The 19,677-nt window shown below is 42.6% G+C and overlaps 2 protein-coding genes across 6 annotated transcripts in view; both read right to left on the bottom strand.

Moving 5' to 3' along the window:
- Positions 1–11,014, bottom strand: part of LOC134204444 (uncharacterized) — a 56,009-nt gene extending 44,995 nt beyond the window's left edge. For 3 of the 5 annotated variants that reach the window (XM_062679262.1, XM_062679264.1, XM_062679266.1), the window contains exon 1: positions 10,740–11,014. The gene's annotated coding sequence lies outside the window, so the exon portion shown is untranslated. Of the gene's footprint in view, positions 1–9,742; positions 9,902–10,739 lie in introns of those variants that run through there. The other 2 variants (XM_062679265.1, XM_062679263.1) reach the window with 2 other exon arrangements.
- On the bottom strand, positions 1,869–4,355 carry LOC134204441 (uncharacterized). Its single transcript, XM_062679261.1, has one exon. The coding sequence runs from the start codon at positions 4,353–4,355 to the stop codon at positions 1,869–1,871; it is 2,487 nt and encodes an 828-aa protein (XP_062535245.1).
- Positions 11,015–19,677: the final 8,663 nt, after the last annotated feature.

The raw sequence follows: 19,677 nt of genomic DNA, 5'->3' as shown, positions 1-19,677 counted from the left end.
AGAGCACCACGGTACTATGTGGGCGGACTTCAGGCTTTGAAACGAAACCACGGACGAAATTAACTTTACACTAGATTTATTAGCATTTTCTCTTTCACTAATTACACTTCATTAGACCGTTTGCCGGGTCTTATAATACTTAAACTCACTTGCCTTTCGCCAGGCTAAACTTCTTAACTATGCTATCACTACTTATCACTACCTTTAGCCAGGTCAAATTCAAATTCATACTTCACTGATTTGCCTTTCGTCAGGCATCAATTCATAACTATACTATCACTACTTATCACTACCTTTAGCCAGGTCACATTCAAATTCATACTGATCCTTCACTTGCCTTTCGCCAGGCTTCAATTCATTATTATACTGACTTTTCTGCGCGACGAGCGCGCTTATTTATATCCCTTTGACGCGCATTCCAGAAACATCACGCAGCACGTGGAGTATTCCAGGCGTACCGCGTACGTTATCGATGATGACAATGATGATTGATGATGACGATTGCCCTTGCGCGCCACTGCACGGTGACACATCTCTCGCATTCAGTGGTACTCACCGCGGCGTCGCGTCGATGATATGCTGACACTCACTCTCTCGCGTCGTCGGCGACGGGTGCTGCTTCGCTTGATGGATAGACGTCGTGTAGGTGCTGCTGTTGTTGTTTATGTTCCCATCGTCGTTCTGAGCGTCGATTGCATCCAACGATGATTTGGAGGCGCATGCTGTTAGTGGTTAAGAATTTCATCTTTCAGTCCGCCATGCGGACTGAACAGCCGTAATTTCTGCACGTAGCTCCCGACTTTCACCGACGAAATTCGTGCCTTGATCGCTGTATATCTCCTGCGGGGCACCCCTTCTGGCTATAAACCGCCGGAGAGCCATCTTGCACGACTCAGTGGATAAAGTGTAAGCTATCTCTAGATGTACAGCTCGTATAGTCAAGCAAGTGATGAGTACAATCCATCGCTTCACACTGCTTCTTCCGATGCGAATTAAGAAGGGACCGCAATAGTCGATACCGATGAAGCTAAATGGTCGAACGTATGGTGTAACTCGAGGAGCTGGAAGGGGTGCCATTCGTGGTATTTTGGGAACAGCACGGTACACTGCGCACCAAACACATTCTCTGGCCACCTTTCGGACAAGAGTTCTTAAACTGGGAATATAGAAGACCTGTCGAAGCTCGTTTGTTACAGTTTCCCTATATCCGTGTGCGTACTGTTGGTGAAAGTACTCGACAAGTAACTCTGTAAAACGATGTTTTTTCGGGAGAACTACGGGATACTTCGGTGCGTATGGTACGAATTCAGCAGAACCAATTCTTCCATCAATCCGTAGCACACCGTGGTCGTCGAGGAAAACTGACAGCTTTCGTAGTGGACTACTATGAGCCAAATGCTTCGCATGTTCTGGAGGCTGCTTCATATTCTTGCGGATCGTTAGCAATTCTTCGGGATACTCTTCGGTCTGCACTAGTTTCCACAATACAACTTCTGCTGCTTGCAACTCTTGCTTCGACAAAAACCCAATACAAGGATCTTCTAATTTAGACTTTCTTTGACAGCGAGCGATGAAGCGAAGTACGTAACCCATTGTTCGTAGTAATCGTTGAAATTTAGAGAAACGTTGATAAGCTATTAGGGTTTCCGGAATTGCTCGGTGATGGGCCTGTACCGAGCGCATTTCTTCAGGAGTATCTGGTGGCGAGTACTCATTTGGCCAAGATGACTCATCCTCGTAAAGGAACGACGGTCCGGTGAACCAACGACCGCCTGTTTGAAAGTTAGGCCCTTTTCCCCATTTCGTGGCGTCATCTGCTACATTTAGTCATGTTGGGACCCATCTCCATTCATCTACACTTGTTTCGCTCAAAATTTCACTGATCCTGTATGCCACAAACTGCCGATACTTCCGCTGGTCTGAACGAATCCAGGACTGCACCGTTTTGGAATCTCCCAGAACAAACGACGGCTAATCGGTAGCGTGTGATTGTCCTGTACCGACTTCATCAGGCGAACTCCGATAACTGCAGCTTGTAGTTCCAGTCGCGGAATTGACATTATTGGATGTAGAGGAGCTACTTTGGTTTTGGCCGACACAAGTGTGCAGCGTACTTGTCCGCGGTCTACAATCCGGAAATAAGCAGCACAAGCATATGCTTCTTCACTTGCGTCAACGAATACGTGGAGTTCCAAGCTATGCAGGCTACGAGGTTCGTATCCAGGAAAGTAGCAGCGAGGAATCTTTACCTGGTTGAGATTATTGAGCACCTTCAACCAGCTTCGCCATCGAGTGTCTAGATTTTCTGGAATTTGATCGTCCCAATCCACTTGCGCTCTCCAAATATCTTGAATCAAGCATTTTCCTTCTACAACGAACGATGCAACAAGCCCAAGTGGGTCGAAGACACTCATTACGACTCTTAGAACCTGGCGCTTCGTAGGGATGACATTTTCCGATAGGAGATGTTGCACGTCAGGCCGAAACTTAAGAGCGAAGGTAAGTTCGTCACTTTCTGGCTGCCATGTCATACCCAGGACTCGCTCTGAGTCAGTAGACTTCTCCGCAATGAAACTTTTCGATGATTCCGTACTTTGTTCCCCAATCCTTTGGAGAACTTGTTTGGAATTGGAAAGCCAATTTCTGATTTCAAAGCCTGCACTTGCGTGGATTTCTTTCACCTCTACGGCAAGGCAAGCAGCTTCATCCACTGTATCGGAGCTGTTTGCGTAGTCATCTACATAGGTGTTCTCCACTATGGCTGCTGAAGCTTCCGGGTACACATGTTTCCATTCCTCTGCGTTCTTGTTCTTAACATATTGGGCAGAGCATGGTGAACATGTTGACCCAAACGTCGCTACGTCCATCACGTACTCCTCCGCCGGATCCTCTGAATTGTCGCGCCACAGAAAGCGCTGCGCTTGGCGATCCTCCGGTCGAATTATGATCTGGTGGAACATTTCTTTCAAGTCACCCGTGATGGCAACTTCTCGTTGACGAAATCGGAACAACACGGATGATAACGAAGTGAGAAGGTCCGGGCCCTTCATCAGCATGGAGTTCAACGAAACACCGCCCGTTTTTGCCGCGGCGTCCCACACGACACGTACCTTACCAGGCTTGTTAGGATTCTGCACCACCCCTAATGGCAAATACCAGACCTTTTTGGGTGCACTACTGCTTGATTCTTCGTCGGTAAGCTTGTGCGCATAGCCTTTTGTCTGATAATCGAGGATCTGTTGTCTGACATTTGCGTATAAGTTGGGTTTCTTGGCCAAACTTCTCTCTAGGCACGCCAATCGCTTCTCTGCTACGTATCGGTTATCAGGAAACTCAACACAGTCAAACTTCCACAATAAACCTGTCTGAAATCTTCCGGATGCTGTGCGGATGGTAGTTTTCTCCAGGATTTCACGTGATCTCCGATCTTCCTCGGCCTCTACTTGTGGAACTAGAGCGACACCCACGTTTTCGATGGAGAAGAAATCTTTTACTGAATTGTGCAGCTGTTGATCAGTCGTACATGCGCAAATGTGGTGGAGAAGATGTTCGGACGCTACTGCCAGACCCTCAGCTTTACCGTATATGGTCCAACCTAGCCTCGTTTTCGTCGCAACTGGTTCGCTGTACTTTCTTTCCCGTTTTTTCAACGTCAGCAACAGTTTGGCATTGTCGACACCAATCAAGATACGAGGTGCAGCAGTAGAATAGCTGTGCACTGGCAGGCCTTTGAGGTAGTCGAATTTGTCTGCCATCACTTCGTACTGCAAAGACTGTGGAGGAAGATCTAAACTTTCAACGGTTCGCACGTAATCCAATGTTTGCCTGCGATCGCTGCCAACACCTGATATTTGAAGCTGGATATTTTGAGAATTGCTTTCGATCCGTTTGATATTGCTGGTCCACTGCATGCACAAGGGTTCCACTTTGCCTTCAACGCCAAGTTCATCTGCCAAATCCTTTTCAATCAACGTGTGTGATGACCCATCGTCGAGAAATGCCAACGTGTTGATCGACGCACTATTCCCATACAGTGTTACGGGAAGAATCCGAAAGAGCACTGGACACGGAAGCTGACGATGAACGTTCAATGTCGCTGTTGGAGTAGCCCGACTTTTCGTTGACGCTGTGACTGCAGCAGTCGATTGTTGAGGATCTCCGGGATGTAGAAGTTTGTGATGACGTGCGTCGCAGTTGCCAATGCCACAGACCGTGGCTTTGCATGGCCATTTACCGTGAGGAATTAAGCACCGACGACACAAGCTCAATTGCTGAGTGGTCTTCCAACGTTTCTCCAGTGACAATTGCTTGAAACTGTTGCAATCTCTCAACTTGTGTCCATCCTTCTTGCACATTAAACACGGCTTCGGCTGGTATGCTGCAATAACGTTGAATTCATCCTTCTTCACTGCACTATCAGTTTTAGATCTACTTCTGTAGAATGCGCGTTAACGAACCCTTTTCTTTTCCTTAAACTTCTCCAACCGTTTCACCGGCTCTGTATAGAGTGTAACATTGCTGGCTGCAGATACTATCGAATTCATATAAGCGCCGAACGCTCGCAAATCCACCACAGGAATCTGTCGTTGGTATATTGCCCAGTCTAGTTTAATATTGGCGGGAAGCTTGTCCACCAGTTCTTGCAGCAAAGACGGGTTTGATAGGTGAGTAATCATTCCCATACTTTGCAGCTGGCTACAAAGGTTCTGCACAACTAGTCCGAAGCTGATGAGGCTCTCCAATTTGTCCGCTTTTGGCGCCGGCGTTGAGTAGACTTTGCTCATTAGGCACTTCACTATTAGTTCCGGGCGTCCGTACAGTGTCTCCAAGGTGTTCATGATCTGTGGCACAGAAGACGGATGGTATAGATGTCCACGAACTGCCTCCTTCGCATTTCCCTTCAAGCAGCGCTGAAGTCTCATAAGATTCTCGTCGTCTGTATACCCACACATACGAGTTGAGTTGTAATAACTGCTTACGAACAACGGCCAATCTGTGGGATCGCCGAAGAATTCAGGTAGCTCCTTGGGTACGACGTGCCTTGCGGCGATTTGTTGTGAACTCGGTCCGCACAGCGAGACGATTGGATTGTACACTTGGGAAACTGCCGGTGTGACTACAGGATTTGGAACACTCGGTACACTCGCGACGAATGGGTAGGATGATACACTGGTCGGGAAAGCAGATTGCTGGATATGAGGAGCACTTGCGATGAACGAGTTTGCATCACTTCTTCCACTCGCGACGAAAGAATTCGGAACGCTTAGTCCAAACTGGTGACACGAATTGCTGGCGGAAACTACAGGCACGTTACTTAAAGAGTAGTTAGAAACTTCTGGTTGACTATATGGCAAATAATTTGACGGGTTCCTGTGTAACATTGAACTGGAACTCGATACAGTATTCTGAGGAATATTCTGCTCAGCGAAACTGACCCTAGCTTGAGTCCCTATAGGACAACTATGCGAGATTTGAGCTTGTCTACCTAATTCTAGTAACGGGACATGCAAGTTTGACATACCTGCACGTGTTGTATTACTTAAACTAGTATTTGCTTCTATCGACGGTCTGTTTCTTCCTAAAGCTAGGTTTCGATCGAACTGGCTGGATACACGCTTCATGTTAGATAACTGCTGCTGTAATTCCTGTACCTCTCGCTCTAGAGCTGCTTTAGAATTATGGCCGATGTCCTGTGGAGAAATATTCATGTTCACCGGCGGTTGAACTTGTTGGGAGGCCATCGGAGGGGAGACGTCGTTTGCCGTGCAAATGTTGCTGGTTTGAGCAATCTGCTGCTGACGCACCGGGGTGCCAGAAGTAGTAGGTAGCGAAGCAGGATGAATAGAAACAAGCCGTGCAGAGGTTTGTGTGAAATTGGGCACCAATATTCCCAACGATGCGTTATTCTCACGATCATATGGGCCGATAGCTGCCCCAGATTGATTAGGGATCTCAGATCGCATAGTAGATGTTGGAAGTATACCGCCACCTTCCCCGCCACTCAAGTTGCCAGCGAATGATGCTGTGGGATTCGCTTCAGAGATCGGTGTGGAACCGATGGGGAGCTGATTCGTCCCGGATCCAGTTTCCATGACCAAATTCTGCTGGTTCTCGACCCACTTCTCCACGTCGCTGTTCTTGCTATGTGTGCTGGAATGACTCTTCCGGCTCTTAGCGTCGTTCGATCGTTCTTCCTCCTGTAGCACTTCGTATTTCTTGTTGATGTAACGCTTCGCGATTTCCAATTTCTCTCGCATTATCCTCTTCCTTCTTTCCTTCGCTTCTTCGAACGCCTTGTTCTGGAATGCAGCTTCTTCTTCCGCTTGCTCTGTAAGGAGCTTCTCCTGCAGTGCCTTTTCCTCCTCCAGACGCTGAAGTTCAAGTCTTCTTCGGGCTGAACTGCTACTGGATGCGACCGACCTAGTGGATTCCCTGACGTGTTGGAGTGCACACGTAACACACGCAAAGCTCTGGTCCTTAATGCCTTCATCAACCCGCGCACACGAGAAGTGAAACCACCTCTCACACAGATCGCACTGCACCATCCATTTGTCGGCAACATCCGGGCGATCGCAAAGGGGGCAACGAGCGAGCACCGAACTTTCTTCGTCAGTTAATTGTCTGACAACTCCATGCCTTCTTTCCCCCGTCTTCTTTGATGTTGACATGGCGATCAACGGAAAGCACTCTCCCTTGCAGGTAATAACCTTATAGTTTGTTGTGGAGGATGAGACAGCAGGAACTTTTCGGACACTTGTTAGCAAACTCGCTTTTAAATTTGGAGTATGCTATAAGCTGTGGATTTATTATTAAGTTAGTATACATTTTAACTTCCTGTTTTAATAAGACTTACGTTATTAGTCCTTCCTTTAATCTTTTTAACTGCCTGTCACTGTCCACAACCTTTTAGTTGATTTTATTTTGTCTGTGTATTGCATGATTATTAATTATTTTATTTCATTTTAAATTTAAGTTCAAGTGTACTTACAAATCCAATAATCAATAAGTAGAAAATAGATTTACCAACCAATAATGTATGTTTAGTTTAAGAGAATATATATTAAACCACGTTTTTACTTTTTAATAACGTTTTTGTGTGGTTTGTTTTGCTTCAATGTTTATCACCTATCCTCGGTCCTCAATCCAGATAAATGAGTGTATCGAAGGTAGTCTTCGCTTTCAATCAGCGTGGTGGTAGTGCGCACAGTGGGCCGTCTCCCGCACAAAAACATAAAGTTCAATTTAAAAAATTCTGTTTATCGATCTATCTCACGTTGTTTCATAATACTGGTGTTTTGCGTTTGTAGGGATGTTCAGTTTTTTCCTGGAACACCGTGAGTCAGGACGCTGCCAATCGTAATAGGTAATACAAACAATATTCCTACAGTAGTTTTAAGTTATCCAAATCGTTATGGAGTTCATATCAATTGGTCAACTACGTTCTTACCACACCGACGTCAACCAATCAAGCCCACGAAAGCCCATTGAACCTTTGGGTATAATTTGCAATCCAATCATTCCTAAACCAGGTGTTGTAAGTTCTCCAAACTGTTCCGGAGTTCAGATCAATTGTTCTACCAGGTCAACTACACTCTGTATCACACCGACATCACCTGATCAAGCCCACGCATGTTCATGGAGCCTTTGCATCTAGCTTGCAATGGAATAATTCCTAAACCAGGTGTTATAAGATCTCCAAACTTTTTCGGAGTTCAGATCATTTGGTCTTCCAGGTCAACTTCCACATCGATGTAACCCTGTCCCGGAGTTCAGATCGATTGGTTTTCCAGGTTAACTTCGCTCCGTACCACATCGACGTCATCCCATCGAGCCCACGCATGTCAAGTCCATATAGCTCATATGTATAACTAGCAATTCAATCATTCATACACCAGATGTTCTAAGTTCTCCAAACTGTTCCAGATTTCGAATCAATTGATCTACCGGATCAACTACGTTCTGTAAAACACTGCCGTCATCTTAAATCCATCCTTTCTTTTATTTTGCCAGCCATATTCCTATAAAATAGGAATCTTGGAAAGTCGCTCTCAGAATTTCCAACACGTTCTGCCACAGTTTTTTTTTTGTAAGCGCTCTGAATGTTCTTCTGTAACGCCAAATCGACTGTGCTAAGCCAGCGTTCTGAATTGCATTTAGTATTGCTTTACGGTCAATCCAAGTTGGCGTTCTGATTGGCGTCATCTTTCTTACCCACGGTATACAGAATCAAGGTAGGCTCGTGAAAAAAATGACAGTTCAAAAGTGACGTGATTGCTATCACAGTGTGAACGAGTGCAAAAGATGGCCAAACTCAATCGTAGAGCGTTGGCTTGCTTTGTCCCGAGCAGCGATAGCAGTGACGTCAATTGTTTACAGTGAAAATTTATGTTTACGTACGTATCGATAGTGCCTTGTTTTTGTATGCCGTGTTTCTTACCTTAGCTGATCAAAGATGGAAAATACCTCTAAAGAACAGCGCATCTACAGAATTATCCTTAGTATTCTTAATAAGTCTCCAAAAGGTCAACCTGGCAGAGATTCTGCAACTGGAGGAACTTTGCCTATGGAAAGGTGGCTCTTTGATGTATCTTTGCTAGGGGCTTTCTTAGACCTGCTAAGTAACAATCATGATTTTATTATGCTCTTGGAGACACCAATTTACATTTTAGGCGTGCTATAAAACCACAATAAGTCGGTCGATGTTATAAGGGCTGGTATGTACTACGAAGTGAAGAACTGAAAATCTGCCAAAATTGACAAAGATAAGGAATGATTTTTTAATTTCATTTCGCGTTTATTTGTGTTTGTTGCCTTGAAATATGAAAAGAATAAAAAAAGACGATAAACAATTTCTTCCACTGCAGTGCATTGGCCAGTGGAGAGATATCAGCTTCCACACTGATACTCTTCCCTCCCTCTTCTTACGGGACGTTGACAGAAGGAAGGTCGTGAAATTTATACCATCACAAATATTCTTCTATAGAATATTCTTCATTCCTGCCGTATACTGATGGAACTATCAAATCTAGACTCTCGCATGTCTAGATACTAGTCAATATACTTTTGGATTGGACCAGGAACCTTTACATTTATCACCTAATATTGCTCGTCGCTAGTTTCTACACAAAACACATACTAAAATCAATCATCCTTGGATCCTCACTTTTCGATAATGGACGTACTTGTTGCAGTTAACCCGTAGCCGTATTCACTACACCTCTATATGTTGGAAATGTAAAATTGAAGTGTGAAATTGAACAAATTTGTCTTTCAGACCTGACGTTCCACTAAAAATGCTTCAACTGGTTGAACATCGGCTTTGAAACGTAGATCACTTTCCTGTAAATACTAAATAACTATGAAATTCTTGTTTCAACAATCTGTAAGAGAAAATTCTTTCTTCGATGAACACTTGTTTACACTTAAGCAGGTGTACTTCTAAGATTTTGTCAAACGCATTTTATGATGTTGCAGTGCAGCTATGCAGGATATTAACTTTCCCATTGCACTAGTGTTTTGTTTAGCATTTGTTGTTCTTTGTAGTTTGGTTCCACATCATTGACTCTACATACATATGTATATAGAGCTGGCGGCATCCAGTATTAGCCTAATGATCTCAGCTTTTCAATCGCACACACTTTGCTCTGTATGAGCGCGCTTCGTTTTGCTTATGCGCAACGCTAGATTTTCGCCTTCTCTCGGTGCGGCGATGAGTCACAAGAATTTTCAAATTACGACTCACATCCGATGAATGCTCAGTGCAATTTGTTCCGCCACGCACCATCTCACACAAGCTCCGCCTGCGATACTAAACGTTGCATGACATTTTCACGTTTTCTTTCGGTTCGGGTTCAATCGAACGGATAATCACAACAGTTTAGATTCACCTCACGTTGCACAGATGTTTGATTTTAAAAATACACCACCAAATTTCTTCCACCGTTGCTGCCCGTGCCAAGCGTGTAAATAGACTTTTATTATTAGACTTAGTAGGTAAACGCACACCCAGAAGACACTAAGCACTCCGCAGCGTACCGATGAAAATGGGTGAAAATTATTCGGATTGGAGATTCTTGCGAGAAAATCTTTCTCACGATAACCGGCTTCTATCATACATTTCATTGCCGAAGAGGTGATGGTGCACTTTGAGTGATTCAGATAAATCAACACATCACTGAATCGCTCTCTGTTTGCTATTTCGCTCTGCAACACTCAAACAAGTTATAGACGACAATTCGCGCAGCTTCCGCCCACCGCTTAGATCACCGAACGCGTCACGATCAGTCGCTTACACTGGGGCAGAACCTTGTTTCATTGATTGAAGCTTATATCTTCCCGATGATTAATTCTGGATGTCTGTTGTTGCTCGAGTGAATTTAGTATCATTTTGGTATTCCTAGCTTGGTTTAGTTATGTAAATAGTTTCCAAAGTTCTTCAGTAGAATCCAAAGTTTTAACCCACACACGAAGATTCGCTAGAGATCTACTACTGGTAACGTAAACCATTTGCATGGAAATTAGGTTCGCTACATAGGCAAAATTAAATTTTGCCCCAGTGTGCAACGTACGACAAACGCAAACGGGCGATGAACTAATTTTTCTCTTACCACCTGCTCGGTTCCAGCTTTCGCTGAGAATCAATTATATCACTCACTATTTCTACGTTTCAATTTCTTCGCTTTAATCACATTGATTTGAAATCTTTTGTAGAAATATTTTTGCACGGAAGCAATTTTTACCTTTTCCGTTACACTTTCGTCTCGGGATCACAGTTCTATTTCCGTTTATGTCACTCTGCAATTTTCACATATGATCGCACAAGTTTTTCACACTACACTAACAAACGATTTTTTACAACCCGGAAACTATTATCCTTGGCGATGTTGCGATTTTGGAGAACAAATGTTCCTTTTGCCAGCACACTAGAAATATTACATAAAAAATCCCGTGCGTATCTGGCTCGCGAGATACACAGCAGTGTCGTGTCGGAGTGGAGTCGAGTTACTGGCAAATGGATTCCTTCGTGAGCAACGAATTGGCTCTCGTTTATTTAAAGAACGTTTGATATTTTCTACTGTAAGTCCAGTGACGTCTGCTGGGGTGGGAGGGGCGTCCATACGATTGTTCGATTCTGTATTAGCAATTGTAGTCAATTATAAGAATTCTAAATTATAGTTACTGTCATCGGGGGTGACAATGGATTTGGGGAATAAGAAAGAGTCAGGATCTAGTGACTTGTCTGGAGGCCGGAGGTCGAAAGCATTAAAATTGGCATTATATTGATCATTTTTCAGATAATTAGGTACAATAAATGCATTCTTGGCAGTTTATACTGTTTTCCACAAACTTGACGGACTGCCATCTCTTTTAACCATATCATCACTGCACCCACCCAGCCAATAGCAGATTTTAATACAGTTCGGCATAAAACCTTACAGAAACTAAATAAAAATTTGGCTTATATAATTTCGGAAGATTTTAATAGCACCATTGAATTAGAATTTTACAGTTTTATATTATTTTCATACAGTATCAGTATCTTACATTTCTTGTATTGAAACCTTGGCAAGATTTTATGCAATAATTATCAGATTTGTTTTTTGGGTGTGAAATACTAATAAGAAATATAATGTGAATAAATCGACTTTTTTTAAATGGATTAAACGTACAGATTTGGGTTTTCCCCCTCGATCTTGCCAAAACTAGTATGGAAAGAACTGAATAATGGTAGATTTGTTTTCGGATTCCCTAGGCTAAACTATTCTGGAGTAAATATATATCCTCGAAGGTATCAGGGATCATGTCTGGAAACAAAATGTCCTAAGCTGAGAATATGTCCAAAAATGTCTATGTGATCAAAATACATGAAATTACCGAGTTTTGAATAAACGTAAATTATTTCAGGGTCTGCAAAACGTCCTGGAGTTCAGAAGAAATGATCGACCCGATCAGCCATGTCCTGAACGATGTATCCGTGCGTCACTAAACATCCAAGCAGGTCCATTGAGCCGATACAATTTCATTTTTTACTTTCACAAGGTACAATAGACCTTCCATGAGTCGATGTTCTAAGACTCGAAATCGACTCGTAGAAGCAAATGATGTCATACTAAAAATATTTGGATTGTTTGGCCGAAAGGGTTGTTTGGTCGAAAGGGTTATTTGGCCAAAAGGGTCGTTTGGCCGAAAGGGTCATTTGGTCGAAAGGGTCGTTTGGCCAAAAGGGTCATTTGCCCGAGAGGGTCGTTTGACCGAATGGGTGATTTGACCGAAAGGGTCATTTGGCCGAAAAGATCATTTCGTTTGGCCGAATGGGTAATTTAGCCGAAAAGATCATTTAGCCGAAAGGGTTATTTGGCTGAAAGGGTCATTTGGCCGAAAGGATCATTTAGCCGAAAGGGTCATTTAGCCGAAACGGTCATTTAGCCGAAAGGGTCATTTAGCCGAACGGGTCATTAGGCCGAAAAGGCCATTTAGCCGAAAGGGCCATTTAGCCAAAGGGCCGTGAGAAGCGCGAAATGAGTAGTGAGACGTCTCACTACCCCCTTCACACTACTAACTTTTCACAGTGAGAAATGGGGAGTGAGAAGTGAGGCGTCTCTCTTCTCACTCCTCATTTCTCACTTCTCGCTACCAAAAGTGAGAAGCGTGAAGTGAATAGTGAGACGTCTCATTTCTCACTTTGCGCTTCTCACTTTTGATAGCGAGAAGTGATGAATGAGGATTGAGAAGTGAGACGCCTCACTTCTCTTTCCTCATTTTTCACTTCTCACTGTGAAAAGTGAATAATGCGAAGTGGGTAGTGAGACATCTCACTACTCACTGTTTACAGCGAGAAGTGAGAAATAAAGAGTAAGAAGTGAGACGTTGCACTTCTCACTCCTTATTTTTCACTTCTCACTGTGAAAAGTAAGTAGTGCAAAATGGGTAATGAGACGTTTCACTACTCATTTCGCGCTTCTCATATTTTACAGTGAGAAGGGAATAATGAAGAGCGAGAACTGAGGCATCTCTCTCCTCATTCCTAATTTCTAACTTTTCAAATGAACTATTCAGCCAAATGACCTATTTGTCCAAACGTCCTATTAGGCCAAATGACCCTTTCGGCCAAATGACCCTTTCGCCCAAACGACCCTTTCGGCCTAATGACCCTTTCAGCCAAATGACCCTTTCGGCCAAACGCCCCTTTTGGTCAAATGACCCTTTCGGCCAAATGACCCGTTCGGCCAATGACCCTTTCGGCCAAACGACCCTTTCGGCCAAACGACTTTCGGCCTAATGGTCTTTTCGGCCAAATGGTATATTCGGCCAAACAACTTTCGGCCTAGTGGCATTCGGCCAAATGGGTTTCAGCCTAATGACCATTCCCTCCTTTCCGAACGACTATTCGGCAAACCTCATTGTCAATGTGCATTTTGATGTTGACTCAAGATCATTTTGGGAACCGTGGACTTTGGATCTCATGTTAATGGAAATTAGGATATGCTTATTGCACCAGATTGGGTATATACCGACGATGAGGACATTGCAAAAGTCTTGATTGATGTGGTAGACTATGAACTAAACTCAAGAACGTTTTGGAGTAACTTGAAGATCTCGTATTCACGTAAATTGGGTTTGCATGATGCGTAGCAAGGTTTTAGATATCTGGGTTTTCAGGGTATAGTCAAACTTGACCTCCGATATTTTGTCAGTAAAGCCAACATCCTGATAACCAATTTTGATGAAGAAAATGGTGGCCTAGCTCCCTTCTGTGATTTTACACAGCCAATCTAAAACGCTGGGCATATATGACCCATCCTGTGGGGTTTGAGTAAGTTACCATCAGTCTCCCAGACACGCTTTGTGATTTCCCAACGACAATCCATTTTCCAGCGGTCTTCCAGACGCGCTTTGTGATTTTTTAAACCACAATCCATTTTACAGCGGTCGTTCCGACGCGCTTTGTGATTTTCCAAACCACAATCCATTTTCCAGCGGTCATCCATACGCGCTTTGTGATTTTCCAAACCACAATCCATTTTCCAGCGGTCGTTCCGACGCGCTTTGTGATTTTCCAAACCACAATCCATTTTCCAGCGGTCATCCAAACGCGCTTTGTGATTTTCCAAACCACAATTCATTTTCCAGCGGTCGTCCCGACGCGCTTTGTGATTTTACAAACCACAATTCATTTTCCAGCGGTCGTCCCGACGCGCTTTGTGAATTTCCAAATCACAATCCATTTCCCAGCGGTCATCCCGACGCGCTTTGTGGTTTTCCAAACCACAATCCATTTCTAGCGGTCGTCCCGACGCGCTTTGTGATTTTCCAAACCACAATCCATTTTCCAGCGGTCTTCCAGACGCGCTTTGTGATTTTCCAAACCACAATCCATTTTCCAGTGGTCGTTCCGACGCGTTTTGTGATTTTCCAAACCACAATTCATTTTCCAGCGGTCGTTCCGACGCGCTTTGTGATTTTTCAAACCACAATCCATTTTCCAGTGGTCGTTCCGACGCGCTTTATGATTTTCCAAAAATAACGGAAACATATTAAAAAATAATCCTTTCGATTAGTTTGGATGATTCATTTGTACGGAAAAAAAATTTTCCATAGGGGGGGCAGATAACTTTGTGTGGGGAGGGAGGTTCGGAAGACAAATAATTCTTCATCAAAATACCTGATTGATAAAAGAATACTCTTATACGACATCGTTAAAAAATGGGGAAGGGTCAAATCTTGGTTAGGGGAGGGTCTTCAACCTCCACTTCTCCTGTTTAATCTTATACATAGCAACCTTATTCTAGTTTTACTTTGCACTTGAACTGCCCCTAAAATTAAAAACAATCGTTCAAGTTTATTGTTTAGGAATACGTAGCTCATTACTGGGTTAAATACTAGTTACACTTTACGGATGCGATGAAAATGCATAAATATAATTAATTATATGCTAATCTTACTAGAATACTATAAAATAATGCGGAAAAACCAAAAAAATATTTTTGGCCACCACTTTGTATGGAGCCGTTCTATCATGAACATGTACGTCTAAGTTTGGAAGATGATATTAGCATTTCCATATCATTGCAACATTGTTCCATATCGCAAGGAATATCCAGTCCTTAGTTCTAAGACCCTTTTATGAATTTAAAATGCATTACCATTATTCAGAATTTTATATTGATTAACTAAATGCAAGCTCCTCTATGACATAACCTTTCTTATACGCACTACAATAATCCTAATTGGTCATTGGCATTATCATAAAAAAAACTAGGGTTCTTAATCCTAAATCAGAGCTTCCCAAACCTTTGCGTACGCGACCCACCTAGCAAAATTCTATATGTCTCGCGACCCACCTATGAAAAAACCATTTTACCAAGTAGTATTAAGCATTAATTGAATCAGAATGTCATCTGTTTCGGCTTCTTACACATAAAAAATATTCACGTATAATATTTACGTTACAAATGCAAAAAATGACGAACATGGTATTGTTTGTCAAAATGTTAGCGTTTTTATTTTACTTCATTAAGGGGACAGCTCTTCGGCATACATGTTTAAATAAAATAGCGTGGTGATGGATATTTAAAATAAAATGCGGTTTGAACTTGAAATAATGTTCCTGAAAAAAATGATCAAAAGGTTCGGCATTCGAGCTGCAATTAATATTTGTTCTGCGCGACCCACCAACAATCCGCTCGCGACCCCCTTGGGGGTCGGGACCCACAGTTTGGGAAACCATGTCCTAAATTATTACCTACATTGATTGCTTGGGCTAATTTTAACCCTTCGGAATATTCACAAGAAATTTTTCGACTTCTTCTTCGTCTTCTTCTTATTGGCATTTCGTCCCCCACTGGTACTGTTCGGAATCTCCAGAGGAAGAACTAGTTTTCGTAGCAGTTGATTTGCGATCAGCTCAAACTGTAATTATATTTTAATTATTTCTCTTCCAGTACAAGTGTCACCTAACTTGCAAGAAATAGTGTCTCCTCGAACTCTTACGATGATCTACGAGCATTCTTTCCGTTCTCTCGAACAATCCAGTGACGTTTTTTACAAATCTAGTCCGTGCACAGTTGCGTTATGGGTTTCTTCGATCCGCTTGGATTACTCGCCCCGTTTACGATACACGGGAATATTCTAGTACAGGAGCTTTGTGACTGGGAAGACGAAATTGGTGGGAACTGTTAAGAAAGTTGGAACAGGTGGATAAGCTTCTACCGCAGGCAACAAGCTTATCCACCTGTTCCAACTTTCTAAACAATTCCCACCGAACCGAGCAGGGCCCGCCTGGGAAGCAGTGTTACGATAGACGGGGATACATTCGAGGTGGTCGAGGAATTTGTCTACCTTGGATCCTTGCTAACGGCTAATAACAAAGTTAGTCGTGAAATACAAAGGCGCATCATCTGTGGAAGTCGGGCCTACTACGGGCTCCAGAAGAAACTGCGGTCAAAAAAGATTCGCCATCACACCAAATGTGTCATGTACAATACGCTGATAAGACCGGTAGTCCTCACGAAACACATGGACAATAGTCCTCACACGAAACATGGACAATGCTCGAGGAGGACTTGCAAGCACTCGGAGTATTCGATAGACGGGTGCTTAGGACCATCTTTGGCGGTGTGCAAGAAGACGGTGTGTGTCGGCGAAGAATGAACCACGAGCTCGCCCAGCTCTACGGCGACCCCAGTATCCAGAAGGTAGCTAAAGCCGGAAGGGTACGATGGGCAGGGCATGTTGCAAGAATGCCGGATAGCAACCCTCCAAAGATAGTGTTCGCTTCCGATGCGGCAGGTACGAGACGGCGTGGAGCGCAGCGAGCAAGGTGGGCAGACCAGGTGCAAAACGACTTGGCGAGCGTAGGGCGCTTTCGAGGATGGAGAGATGCGGCCTCGAACCATGTATTGTGGCGTCAAACTGTTGATTCAGTGTTATCTGTTTAGATGTAAACTAAATTAATGAAATGAAACATTGAAACAAATTTATGAAAAATTGTCAAATTATAAAATCAAAATTCACGGCTCCGGAACGCGTAATCGCAAATGATTCTCGATTTTTCAAACAAGTGCATTTCTATGTAAAATTTTAAACTGCCGTTTGCATATAGTAATGACGGAAAGCTAAAACAATACGGAAAGCTATTCTAGTAAGCCCGACCATATTCGCGCGACACTACTGAATCTGATCTGTTTAGTCAAACGTCATAGAGCGAGTCACGACCGACCACCAGCGGATAAAAGTGTGATGTTGTTTTCTCTCACCGTTCATTGATTTTGGCATCGGTCGATCGGCGAGAGTCATTGGACTATCCAACCAACAACACAACGTCGCCTTTCGACTGTGCGCACCCTCGCGATGCGCGACACTCTCACGCGCATAATATTGTCGTCAAATGTGATCGCACTTGTGTATGAAGACACGAAGAGGTGCATATAGAATAGATATCTCCGACTTTATCGGCTTCGGAACTGCTAGCAGATTGCATACCTTTGCATTTATGCATTTAGCAGTGTGTGATGCAATTGCCATCGTGACTTCTTTTGCGCATACTTTTCTAGGTGTCATGGTGTGTTGGTTTGGACGTACGGGAAGAAACCGTTTATTTGGATAGTAAATTATGGAAATGACTAATCACACGAAGAATATTCAGCAGGGATGTAGCCGGGCTGTGGGGGGTTGACAGAAATGATTGAAAATAATTGATAATTCAATGAACCAACTATTATGGAAGCGTTAATTACCGCGTCAGAACGAGATTGGATTCATAAATCATTTTAAAATAAATTCTATTTTTTTTTCTTCAAATTCAATTAGCTGGATAGAGCCCATTAGCAATAAATTCATTGTATTTCGTTAAATAAACTAAATTATTGTTGTTTTATTATAGATGCAATAAGAACAAAGTAGGGGAAGGTGGGGAGACTTGATCCCCGGGGAGACTTGGCCACCCCCTGTTTTATCGAGAACTAAAGTAGTAGTAGTAGTAGTAGTAGTAGTAGTAGTAGTAGTAGACAAATGACCTTTATGTGGTGAGTTATTCTTTGGATTGCCAACCTTATTTATTCTGCAGGGCGGTTTGTATGTTTTGGCCTTCCTAAAGATTTGTTTATTGGCCACGCAAAAAAAATTATCAACTTTTTATAACAATGATCAAATGCTTTCGTTTTTTCACAGCACAAAGCCATAAATATGCTCAATGATCTGTACTGATGAAAATGTCAACATTCCATCAAAGTTTTAGGATATTTGGATTTGAAGTTATTGCCTCAATATGGGGACACTTGATCCCCCATTAGTCAATCATACAAAAATTTGACGAAAAAATTTAAAAAATATAAATCTGTTCTAAGGCTTCTATTTTTTTTGTAGATTTTACAGATCTGATGGAGGGTTGCCAGGAAAAAATGATTATTGCGTAGATATCATAGAAAAGGGATCAAGTCTCTCAAAATTTTAACATTGCATGTGCTGTCCAATTCAATAACAAAAAATGTTCATGTATACGCACAGCAATCCAAAAATTCCGCGTATTTGGAAAGATAAATATTTTAAAAATCTAAGAGCACCTTTTTAATTTTGTCAAAGCAAGTTCTTGGGGAGGCATCAATTTCCCCCGAATATTGTAAAAGTCGATTTTGGACACCACTCCAAAAAATCCATTGTGTATCAATAACAACAATAATTTAAGGACTGTCATACATCAGTAAAGTTAAATATTATATTTCTTAGAGAGTCCATGTGGAAATCGCGTATGTTTATTTATTTTTGGCTGTGATACATCGGAAATCAGAAAAGGGGATCTAGTCTCCCCAGTCTCCCCTAGTTGAAAGTACCACAATAAAAAGTCTACTGTACGGCAAAGGCAACGATTATGTTTCAACAGCATATTTTCCAAAATGGACAAATTGACATGAAATTTGCGAAAAAGAATCCACGTGCCTTGAAGGGACTCGAACTGTGTACCTCCTACTCTCTAGATAGGCGTGATAACCCCTACACAACAAGACCACTTAAAGGTCACGTTTGTCGCTTGATTTGCTCAATCGTCACATGTGCTTTACTGTTGTATATCCATAAACTATTTAGTTATTTTGAAACATGAAAGGGTATTACCAATAACCAAGCAACAGACAAATAAAAACCATTAGACGGTAGAGTGCTTCTATGGTGCATTGATATATCCTATTCATAACTAGTTGGATATATCACATTTACACTTATCACATAACAAATTCTTTTTTCTGATTCTTTACAAAAAAATCTTTTCGGTCCTCCCTTACAAACTTTTTAGCAATAGTTTGATATATTTTGATGCAGGAGGAAAGTACGCTTTTCATTTTTTTATTTGTTCGCTTCGATATTGACTCTGATTATGTGCGCTGTCAAACTTCAAGTTTGACATTGCTCAGATTTGTCGTATCTGTCAAGTGTCAATAATTATTCAGGGTGTCCCACAGGGTGTCCCGTATTCCGGCAGTCCTGAAGAGAGGCCCCATTGAGCTCACCCTCTTCCGCCCGAGCAGGAGCGACGACCTCGATAACAGAAATTGGTATGAACTAGCCTTACATAAGAGGTACAATACCAAAAACTAATACCAAAATTTTATATGCAGAATACTTGAGGCATAGCATAACATTTCCCTACAGATCATGAATATACTTTCTTCCAGTAGTCACAAATTT

The sequence above is a fragment of the Armigeres subalbatus genome, unplaced genomic scaffold, assembly GCF_024139115.2.
Source record: "Armigeres subalbatus isolate Guangzhou_Male unplaced genomic scaffold, GZ_Asu_2 Contig58, whole genome shotgun sequence".
Taxonomy (NCBI): Eukaryota; Metazoa; Arthropoda; class Insecta; order Diptera; family Culicidae; genus Armigeres; species Armigeres subalbatus.
This window is presented reverse-complemented; position numbering and strand designations above follow the sequence as displayed.